Source organism: Salvelinus namaycush, chromosome 17 (assembly GCF_016432855.1).
Source record: "Salvelinus namaycush isolate Seneca chromosome 17, SaNama_1.0, whole genome shotgun sequence".
Classification (NCBI taxonomy): Eukaryota; Metazoa; Chordata; class Actinopteri; order Salmoniformes; family Salmonidae; genus Salvelinus; species Salvelinus namaycush.
This window is the reverse complement of record NC_052323.1, coordinates 897,501-909,752: the sequence shown is the minus strand read 5'-3', so window position 1 is coordinate 909,752 and position 12,252 is coordinate 897,501. Positions and strand designations below refer to the sequence as shown.

General features: G+C 44.6%; 1 protein-coding gene across 1 annotated transcript in view; it reads right to left on the bottom strand.

Annotated features, from left to right (window-relative positions):
* The window catches only part of LOC120061859 (protein diaphanous homolog 2-like), a 467,422-nt gene that overhangs the window by 240,896 nt on the left and 214,274 nt on the right, over positions 1-12,252 (bottom strand). The window contains exon 18 of the mRNA XM_039011641.1: positions 6,507-6,872. Within this exon, the coding sequence (XP_038867569.1) occupies positions 6,507-6,872 (366 nt within the window). The remainder of the gene's footprint in view (positions 1-6,506; positions 6,873-12,252) is intronic.

Here is a 12,252-nt window from a genome sequence, read left to right as displayed (position 1 = left end):
TGGACAGTTTGATTTCACAGAAGTGTGATTGACTTGGAGTTACATTGTGTTGTTTAAGTGTTCCCTTTATTTTTTTGAGCAGTATATATATATATATATATATATATATATATATATATATATATATATATATATATATTTACTACTTATATTGAGAAAGTGAGGGAATCTCTGAGGTCGTTTTGTTTCTTCCTCGTATTTTGTTTTTCACTCCACACTGCTGCTGCAAACTGCCTTACTTTACAGTGAATGTGTTGCTGTTCCCCAGTGGTAAGGTAGTCTAACCATAGGAGATATAACATTACGGCACCTTCAGGCAACCATCTCCAGCGTCGCTGCATGAAAATGTTAAAATCCTAACTTTATTGATGTTGGCTGCTTTTACTATCCGGAGCTGGTGTTTTTTTCCCCTGCTGTTTTTTAAGAGACGGAGACTTCTCCTGTGCATGAATTTAAAAAGCAAGAGGCGGACACAAACACTCACTCTCCATCCTAAGCTCTCTGTTTCGTTCTACCTCTCTCTCCCCTCCCTACCATCTCTATACAGTCTCCTTCAGTTCTTCTGCTCGTTCTCCAACATTTAATTACAGTGAGGTTGTACCTGCCTGCTATTCAACCAGTTGAAAGATAAGGCCTTCACCTACAGTTGAAGTAGGAAGTTTACATACACTTAGGTTGGAGTCATTAAAACTCGTTTTTCAACCACTCCACACATTTCTTGTTAACAAACTATAGTTTTGAAAAGTCGGTTAGGACATCTACTTTTTGCATGACACAAGTCATTTTTCCAACAATTGTTTACAGACAATTCACTGTATCACAATTCCAGTGGGTCAGAAGTTTACATACACTAAGTTGACTGTGCCTTTAAACAGCTCGGAAAATTTCAGAAAATGATATCATGGCTTTAGAAGCTTCTGATAGGCTAATTGACATCATTTGAGTCAATTGGAGGTGTACCTGTGGATGTATTTCAAAGCCTACCTTCAAACTCAGTGCCTCTTTGCTTGACATCATGGGAAAATCAAAATAAATCAGCCAAGACGTCAGAAAGAAAATGGTAGACCTCCACAAGTCTGGTTCATCCTTGGGAGCAATACCCAAACTCCTGAAGGTACCACGTTCATCTATACATGCGTACTATTGTTTGTACAAACACCATGGGACCGCGCAGCCGTCATACCGCTCAGGAACGAGACGTGTTCTGTGGGCAGAACTGAAAAAGCGTGTGTGAGCAAGGAGGCCTACAAACCTGACTCAGTTACACCAGCTCTGTCAGGGGGAATGGGCCAAAATTCACCCAACTTATTGTGGGAAGTTTGAGGAAGGCTACCCGAAACTTTTTTTATTATTTTAATTTTATATTTTTTATTTCACCTTTATTTAACCAGGTAGGCTAGTTGAGAACAAGTTCTCATTTACAACTGTGACCTGGCCAATAATAAAGCAAAGCAGTTTGAAACATATATCACAGTTACACATGGAATAAACAAACATAAAGTCAATAACACAGTAGAAAAAAATCTATATACAATGTGTGCAAATGAGTTGAGATAAGAGGGGTAAGGCAATAAATAGGCCATTGTGGTGTAATTACAATATACCAATTAAACACTGGAGTGGTTGATGTGCAGAAGATGAATGTGCAAGTAGAGATACTGGGGTGCAAATGAGCAAAAAAAAAAATATATATATGTGGATGAGATAGTTGGGTGGGCTATTTACAGATGGGCTGTGTACAGGTGCAATGATCGGTAAGCTGCTCTGACAGCTGATACTTAAAGTTAGTGAGGGAGATATAAGTCTCTAGCTTCAGTGATTTTTGCAATTCGTTCCAGTCATTGGCAGCAGAGAACTGGAAGGAAAGGTGGCCAAAGTAGGAGTTGGCTTTGGGATGACCAGTGAAATATACCTGCTGGAGCGTGTGCTACGGGTGGGTTCTGCTATGGTGACCAGTGAGCTGAGATAAGGTGGGGCTTTACCTAGCAAAGACTTATAGATGACCTGGAGCCAGTGGGTTTGGCAACGAATATGAAGTGAGGGCCAGCCAATGAGCATATACAGGTCGCAGTGGTGGGTAGTATATGGGGCTTTGGGGACAAAACGGATGGCACTGTGATAGACTACATCCAATGCTTAATGTGAGTCTGGAAGGAGAGTTTGCAGTTTAACCAGACACCTAGGAATTTGTAGTTGTCCACATATTCTAAGTCAGAACCATCTAGAGTAGTGATGCTAGACGGGCGGGCGGGTGCGGGCAGCGATCAGTTGAAGAGCATGCATTTAGTTTTACTTGCATTTAAGAGCAGTTGGAGGCAACGGAATGAGTGTTGTATGGCATTGAAGCTCGTTTGGAGGTTTGTTAACACAGTGTCCAAAGAAGGGCCAGATGTATACAGAATGGTGTTGTCTGCATAGAGGTAGATCAGAGAATCACCAGCAGCAAGAGCGACATCAATGATGTATACAGAGAAAAGAGTCAGCCCGAGAATTGAACCCTGTGGCACCCCCATAGAGACTGCCAGAGGTCCGGACAACAGGCCCTCCGATTTGACAAACTGAACTCTGTCTGAGAAGTAGTTGGAGAACCAGGCGAGGCAGTCATTTGAGAAACCAAGGCTGTTGAGTCTGCCGATAAGAATGCCGTGATTGGCAGAGTCGAAAGCCTTGGCCAGGTCGATGAAGACGGCTCCACAGTATTGTCTTTTATCGATGGTGGTTGCTGTGGGGGGGTGCAGAGCATGCTTATTTGAATGGAGCATGCTTATTTAAGATGGTGAGTAAGGAACTTTTAAAGAATAACCAGGCATCCTCTACTGACGGGATGATGTCAATATCATTCCAGGATACCCGGGCGAGGTTGATTAGAAAGGCCTGCTCGCTGAAGTGTTTTAGGGAGCGTTTTACAGTGATGAGGGGTGGTCGTTTGACCGCAGACCCATTATGGATGCAGGCAATGAGGCAGTGATCTTGGTTGAAAACAACAGAGGTGTATTTGGAGGGCAGGTTGGTTAGGATGTTATCTATGAGGGTGCCCGTGTTTATGGATTTGGGGTTGTACCTGGTAGGTTCATTGATAATTTGTGTGAGATTGAAGGCATCAAACTTAGATTGTAGGATGGCCTGGGTGTTAAGCATGTCCCAGTTTAGGTCACCTAGCAGAACGAGCTCTGAAGATAGATGGGGGGCAATCAATTCACATATGGTGTCCAGGGCACAGCTGGGGGCAGAGGGTGGTCTGTAGCAAGCGGCAACGGTGAGAGACTTGTTTCTGGAAAGGTGGATTTTTAAAAGTAGAAGCTCAAATTGTTTGGGTACAGACCTAGATAGTAAGACAGAACTCTGTAGGCTATCTCTGCAGTAGATTGCAACTCCACCCCCTTTGGGGTGTTCTATCTTGGCGGAAAATGTTATAGTTAGGGATGGACATTTCAGGGTTTTTGGTGGTCTTCCTAAGCCAGGATTCAGACATGGCTAAGACATCCAGGTTGGCAGTGTGCTAAAGCAGTGAATAAAACAAACTTAGGGAGGAGGCTTCTAATGTTAACATGAATGAAACCAAGGCTTTTACGGTTACAGAAGTCAACAAATGAGAGCACCTGTGGAATAGGAGTGGAGCTAGGCACTGCAGATCCTGGATTAACCTCTACATCACCAGAGGAACAGAGGAGGAGTAGGATAAGGGTACGGCTAAAGGCTATAAGAACTGGTCGTCTAGTACGTTCAGAACAGAGAGTAAAAGGAGCAGGTTTCTGGGCGCGATAGAATGGATTCAAGGCATAATGTACAGACAAATGTATGGTAGGATGTGAGTACATTGGAGGTAAACCTAGGCATTGAGTGATGATGAGATATTGTCTCTAGAGACATTTAAACCAGGTGATGTCATCGCATATGTGGGAGGTGGAACTAAATGGTTGGTTAAGGCATATTGAGCAGGGCTAGAGGCTCTACAGTGAAATAACACAATAATCACTAACCAGAACAGTAATGTACAAGGCATACTGACATTAGGGAGAGGCATGCGTAGCCGAGTGATCATAAGGGTCCAGTGAATGTTTGGGCTGGCTGGAGACACAGCGATTCAGACAGCTAGCAGGCCGTGGCTAGCAAGCTAGCAGAAGTGAAATGGATATATTCAGTTTGACCCAAGTTAAACAACAAAGGCAATGCTACCAAATACTAATTGAGTGTATATAGACTTCTGACCCACTGGGAATGTGATGAACGAAATAAAAGCTGAAATAAATCATTCTCTCTAATATTATTCTAACATTTCACATTTTTTAAATAAAGTGGTGATCCTAACTGACCTAAGACAGGGAATTTTTACAAGGATTAAATGTCAGGAATTGTGTATGTAAACTCCCGACTTCAACTGCATAAACATCAAGTTACCAATAAATGTCTGTTTTCATATGTAGCTACAGCAAACGTGTTGTTATGGGGCTTAAAAATAGAATCCGTAGCTGTGAAACTACAATGTTTGTTTGCAATATTACAAAAAAGATGTTACTTCAAACACCATTTTTCCCTTTGGACATCATTGCACATCACGGCACATGTGATAAAACAGCAGAGTGTGTACAATAATTTACCACGATGCAAGATCCTCCTCTGCTCCGTTTCAAAAAACAAAGCAAAAAAACATAACAAATGCACCTGTGGCGACGGGTGGCGCTGTTTGAATGATGGCAAACTTCTCGGTCCTTCCTTTCTCCAATTTATTTTTAAAGCCTGCAAATGTGTTTATTCATATAGCTACAGTACACTACTGGTTATGGGGCGGTTATAGGAAAGGGGGGCATGACGACAATATTCTAGGTCCCTCCTTCTGCTGATTCTTTTTAAAGCTCAGGCCACAGTAGTGCTTGGCACCTCCATGGCTCCATCTGCTCCGAACAGAGAAGACAGATGACTCTGGTACCACTTAATAGACACAAGAGACACAGATTGCTTTTCCTCAGGTGGCTCTGAATGCCTTTGAGTGCTATCTAGCCATTTCATTTGCATCTCCAAACCCTAGCGCCTGCGGAGGCAAGGTTAATGCAGACGCACATTCAGTCGTTGCCGTGCCGGGACAGAGACGGATGTGCCAAAGTGGTGCACTCATGAATGCACACACGCACACGCACACAGGAATACACAAATAAAGACAAATACACAGACAATGACGCACACACAAACACACACACACACACACACACACACGCACACAGTGATGATAATGAGATGCAAGTGGCTCACTTGTTGTCTCTCTAACTGTATCCACAAAGGAATTCCCATCCCGGGCAGCTGTATAATGTTATAAATAATATTACCCATCACCAGGCCTGCATGGGTCTAGGCACGGCTGTGGAATTTGCATATGAGGTGTAGAAGTGGTGACATAAACCTGCGTCTTCAACACATTTCAGATGCTGCTGTAATCAATCTTTACCATTTCCATTGCGTGGTTTCCTGTTACATTGCAATCCTTGCTGTCACACGTATTCTGAGGCAAATTGTAAAAAAGTGACTAAATAGTTGCAGAAACTGGTTGATGCTGTTGCTGGAATATTTACTGAATCTTTTATTTTTATTTTATTTTTTATATATACTGTATGTTTTCTAAAAGTGAAATGACCATAAAATGTGAAACACTTCAAGTCTCTTATAAGATGTGCAACCTTGCTATACAACTATAATGTGATAATGCGATTCAGTGTGATTTCAACAGCAATCTGCAGTCCAAGGGAGAAAAAAACAAATTCCTTTTGGCTGTTAAAAAGCATGGTGACACACAAGCATCTGCAAAACACCACTACATTAATGCTGGTTGCAACTCCGAGATTCCTTAGGGCAATGGATAAATGAACTCAGAGTAGGATAGAGCCCAAATGAAGAGGATGATCCCCATTGATATTGTATTAAAATTCGTTGGAATGTTACAAAACACATTGTCTTTATTCAACGCTAAGAGTGTGTGTGAATGCAAGGACACTCGAGCATTGTTTACGCGAGGATCTTTTCGAATGGGTGCCGAGTGCAGAGCAGCGTGCCCTGTGGGTGAACGCTTGCCTGAACAGACAGAGGGTAGTGTTGAATAGAGAGCACTCTCGATTTGTACCTACAGCTACATCTGAAAGGCCTGTTTTCTGTGCACGATGCTTCTATTCAGAACTGTATACAGTGATTTAGCAAACACAAATTCAACAAGTTTGTGTTTTACACATCATAAGACAGGACTCGATGTCTCTGTGCAAAATCGCTACATGTCTATTATGGTACAATGCTAAAGAGTGGATTTGTTTTAGTCATTCCGGCCTCAATGTACACATAATGGAAGAGAGTAGATGATAAAAGTCAGGATCAATTGGACAGAGCTTATTGTGTGTGTGGGGGGGTGTGTGTGTGTGTGTGTGTGTGTGTGTGTGTGTGTGTGTGTGTGTGTGTGTGTGTGTGTGTGTGTGTGTGTGTGTGTGTGTGTGTGTGTGCGAGCGTGCGTTGGGGAGGCGTTACTGTACCTTGGACCAGTTGACCCTCTTCATGACGGCCTCAGGCTTGTAGGTCTTCTTGGCCTCCAGTCCATAAGGCAGCTTGATGACAGGCATGGCCATCATAGGAGGCGGAGGGATGCCCGGCGCCCCAGGGATGGGCGGGGGAGGTGGGGGTCCACAGCCAGGGGGAGGGGGTGGCCCTCCTCCTGGAGGTGGCGGGGGTGGGGGTGGAGGGGGCATGCTGGCCATGCCAGGAGGAGGCGGAGGTGGGGGAGGAGGTGGAGGGCAGCCGCCTGGTGGGGGCGGAGGCGGGGGAGGGGGTGGGGGTGCCAACCCCCCCGGCAGAGATGAAGGTGGGACTCCTGTCCCAGCCGCCGCTGGTCCGGCCGTGATCTGAAAAGACGGGAAAGCAATGTTAGAGACGGGACACAACATTCCCGTCATCCCTGCACTCATGTCATCCCTGTCTCTCATAGGCCGGGGACCTGGAGGCCAGAGCTTTTACCACCATTACATGCATTACACTAGTCCGGCTAATGCACCTGGGTGATGGGTGAGTATGGAGGTAGGAGTATTTAGGGGGAAAAGGGATGGGCATTATCGTACTCACTTCAATTACAGATGATTGCCTTGACCCTGTGTGCGTGTGTGTTTGTGCTTCTTTGCACTTGCGCACGTGTGTGTGTATATTTGTACGTGTGAAGAGAGTTGGATAAAAGCATGTCTGGGGACTATCGTCCTAGTGCCACCGTCCCTTGGACTTGAGCCTCATTGCAATGGTAGCAGTCATTTTCTGGAATGAGCACTCTCAGCCAGCCAGAGGCCAGCACCTCACACTGGAGAAAGTGGGTCGCTCAGCTCCCTAAGAGTACCAGACACATATGTAGATACATAAACAAGAACCTAATGAGCAGTAGGTAAATATTGCAGGGAGGTATGTCACCTTTCCAGTTAGAAAAAGTCTGTGGAGCTCTCATACATGTTGAGTACGCTGGTGGCGACATGTGTGTGGATGGAGCACAGTGAGTATGCGAATATCTGTACAGTACAGAGTGTGTGTGTGTGTTTAAAGCACCCCATAGCCCACAGATACAGACAATAAAGGGCAGATGTGTGAAAAGGCTGAACTTTGAGAGACACATGTTCTACAGGGGACGCTGCCAGTAATTAGCAGTGGGCCTCTAAAAGCCATTATAAACTGGGTGGTTCGAGCCCTGAATGCTGATTGGCTGAAAGCAATGGTATACGGTCTGACAAAACATTTATATTTACTGTCTAATTACGGTTGTAAACAGTTTATAATAGCAATAAGGCACCTCAGGGGTTTGTGGTATTTGGCCAATATAACACAGCTATGGGCTGTATCCAGGCACTCGTGCCTAAGAACAGCCCTTAGCTGTGGTACAGTATATTGGCCATATACCACACACCGCATGCTTTATTTCTTAAATATACACCCTTCAGAGGTCACCCTTAGAGTATATACAGTGCATTCGGAAAGAATTCAGACCACTTGACTTTTGTTACATTACAGCCTTATTCTAAAGTGGATAATTACATTTCCATTTTTTTGTCAATCTACACACAATACCCCACAATGACAAAGCAATAAACACATTTTTAGAAATGTATGAAAAAAATAAAAGGAAATATCACATTTACATAAGTATTCAGACCCTTTACTCAGTACTTTGTTGAATAACCTTTGGCAGTGTTTACAGCCTCAAGTATTCTTGGGTATGACGCTATAAGCTTGGCACACCTGTATTTGGGGAGTTTCTCCCATTGTTCTCTGCAGATCCTCCCAAACTCTGTCAGGTTGGAAGGGAACCTGCCGCTGCACAGCTATTTGCAGGTCTCGCTAGAGAGATTCGACTGGTTCAAGTCCAGCCTTAGGCTGGGCCACTCAAGGACATTCAGAGACTTGTCCCGAAGCCACTCCTGTGTTGTCTTGGCTGTGTACTTAGGGTCGTTGTCTTGTTGGAAGGTTAACCTTCGGCCCAATCTGAGGTCCTGAGTGCTCTGGAGCAGGTTTTCATCAACGATCTCTCTGTACTTTGCTCCGTTCATCTTTCACTAGATCCTAACTGGTCTCCTAACTGGTCTCCCAGTCTCTGCCGCTGAAAAACATGCCCACAGCATGATGCTGCCACCACCATGCTTCACAGTAGGAATGGTACCAGGTTTCCTCCAGACATGACGCATTCAGGCCAAAGAGTTCAACCCTGATTTCATCAGACCAAATAATCTTGTTACTTTAGGTGCCTTTTGGCAAACTCCAAATGGGCTGTCATGTGCCTTTTACTGAGGAGTGGCTTCCGTCTGGCCACTCTACCATAAAGGCCTGATTGGGGGAGTGCTGCAAAGATGGCTGTCCTCCTGGAAGGTCCTCCCATCTCCACAGAGGAACGCTAGAGCTCTGTCAGAGTGACCATCGGGTTCTTGGTCACCACCTTGACCAAGGCCCTTCTCCCCCGATTGCTCAGTTTGGTCGGGCGGCCAGGTCTAGGAAGAGTCTCGGTGGTTTCAAACTTCTTCCATTTAAGAATGATGGAGGCCACTGTGTTCTTGGGGACCTTCAATGATGCAGAAATGTTTTGGTACCCTTCCCCAGATCTGTGCCTCGACACAATCCTATCTCGGAGCTCTACAGACAATTCCTTCGACCTCATGGCTTGGTTTTTCCTCTGACATGCACTGTCAACTGTGGGACCTTATATAGACAGGTGTGTGCCTTTCCAAATCATGCCCAATCAATTGAATTGACCAAAGGTGGTCTCATTTTGAGTCTCACAGCAAAGAGTCTAAAAAAATATGTTTTCACTGACATTATGGGGTATTGTGTGTACATTGATCAGGAACAGGTTTTATATAATACATTTTAGAATAAGGCTGTAACATAACAAAATGTGGAAAAAGGGAAGGAGTCTGAATACTTTCCGAATGCACTGTAAACATGACTCTTTAGGGCATTATGACTCTTTATGGCATTAAGGCTTTATGAATGATTAATGAATGCTACATTTCACCACTCAATAAGTGAAGTGTTACACAAAGCAGAAAAGGAAAAAGGAAAGCCCATATTTATGGTGACTTCTGTGATTCTGAAAGTCCTTCTGGTTAGACAAAATGTTATTGTGTACTTAAGGAAAGATTATCAACACTATTCTCACTCATTTCTTCACATGAGAGGAGTGCCGTGTCTGAGTTCATGATGTTTTTAATTTAATCAGACGCCGATATATCTGCATTTTGCTAACAGATTAAGTGTATGAGAGAAATATAGCCACCTGCAACTGTTTTGTTAATGAAGAAACTAATGGAATGCTAGTGCTATGCTAACGGCATCTATTGCAGTGGGGTTCTGCGGCTAGACAATGTATTGTATCAAATCCTCACATACTTGAACACTCCATTCCCTATTGACGCGTGTGTGTACACAGTGTATATGCAACCGACATCTAACCATTGGGGGAGAACCCAGGGGATTGTCTGGCCACGGTTTAACTCCTAGATAAGAAACGCTGCCTCTGCCATCTTGAAGTCGACAAGATGGGTCTCACAAAGGAAGGCTATTAGGCGGTAGACAGGGGCAAAATTAAACCCATTACCGATAAGACAGAGACCAGCCAGTCCCTTGACAAGTCTGCCCTATCATACCGCTCTACAGCATAAATACGTTTTTATAATCATTGATAAAGGCGGGGGGGGGGGGGGGGGGGGGGGGAATTAGACAGCCTATAGCGTAGATAGGATTTGACCTTTGGGATTGATTAGAAGACAACGGTCTTTCTTTCCAAAAGTTTGCCCCACAGCTTTACCACAACGTCATTTCCAAAAAACAATTTCGCTACCCCCCACTCGGTCGATTATGTGGGTTATGTGGGTAATGTGGGACCAGTCTCATTTTTAAAGGTATTACAATTACAGCGTGTTTGATTACACAATAACAGCAGTGGATAGTTTATTAGGTAGGAAATTAAAAAGGTGTAGAGTGGTGAGGAGCGTTTGAAGCAGGCTGCCCCAACACCCATCGACACCCATATAGGTCTGTCAATCTCTGAGCCCGTCGTGGCCCATTTTCTCTTTTAAGATTAATACGAAAGAATGAAAGCAAATTAGCTGCTAAATGAGAGCACCGTCTTTTCTGCATTCAGGAGCCCTCTGAGCCTCCTAGCTCTGGCGGCTCCCGCTCACTTGTTTTCCCTCTCTCTCTCGTCCCGCCGCGCTCTGGGCCCTCCAGCCTCGTCTACGGAATGCTAATCAACTCAGCGTTCGACAGCGCCCGAGGCATCCGCCGCCATCATCTCTCCGCTCTCCTCCGCCTTCTCCCACAGGCAAATCACTGGTGTACCATTCCTTTCCTACACCATAAAATCATATAATCAAGCATCTTCCAGAACCTTCTACCTAGCAACATAGCTTTGTTTGGGTTTAATTGGTTTCTCTGGTTGAAACAACCACACTGAACAAAAATATAAAAGCAACATGCAACAAATTCAAAGATTTTTCCGAGTTATAGTTCATATAAGGAAACCAGTCAATTTAAATAAATTCATTAGGCCCTAATCTATGGATTTCACATGACTGGGAATACAGATATGCATCTGTTGGTCACAGATACCTTAAAAAAAGGTAGGGCGTGGATCAGAAAACCAGTCAGTGTCTGGTGTGACCACCATTTGCCTCATGCAGCGCAACACATGTCCTTTGCATGGAGTTGATCAGGCTGTTGATTGTGCCCTGTGGAATGTTATCTCACTCCTCTTCAATGGATGTGTGAAGTTGCTGGATATTGGCGGGAACTGGAACACATGTCTATCCAGAGCATCCCAAAAATGCTCAATGGTTGACGTCTGGTGGGTATGCAGGCCATGGAAGAACTGGGACATTTTTAGCTTCCAGGAATTGTGTACAGATTGTGACATGGGGACATTGTCATGCTTAAACATGAGATGATGGCGGCGGACGAATGGCATGACAATGGGCCTCAGGATCTCATCACGGTATCTCTGCGCATTCAAATTGTGATTGATAAATTGCAATTATGTTCGTTGTCCGTAGCTTATGCCTGCCCATACCATAACCCCAACGCCACCATGGGGCACTCTGCTCACAACGTTGACATCAGTAAACCGCTTGTCCACAAGACACTATACACGCTGTCTGCCATCTGCCCGGTACAGTTGAAACCGGGATTCATCTGTGAAGAGCACACTTCTCCAGCGTGCCAGTGGCCATCGAAGGTGAGCATTTGCCCACCGAAGACAGTTACAACGCCAAACTGCAGTCAGGTCAAGACCCTGGTCAGGATGACTAGAATGCAGATAAGCTTCCCTGAAACGGTTACTGACAGATTGTGCAGAAATTATTCAGTTGTGCAAACACACAGTTTCATCAGCTGTCCGGGTGGCTAGTCTCCGACGATCCCGCAGGTGAACAAGCCGGATGTGGAGTTCTTGGGCTTGCATGGTTACACGTGGTCTGCAGTTGTGAGCCGGTTGGATGTACTACCAAATTCTCTAAAACAATGTTGGAGGTGGCTTATGGTAGAGAAATGAACATTCAATTATCTGGCAACAGCTCTGGTGGCCATTCCTGAAGTCAGCATGCCAATTGTGCACTCCCTCAAAACTTGAGACATCTGTGGCATTGTGTTGTGTGACAAAACTGCATATTTTAGAGTAGCCTTTTAATGTCCCCAGCACAAGGTGCACTTGTGTAATGATCATGCTGATTAATCAGATTATTGATATGCCACACCTGTCAGGTT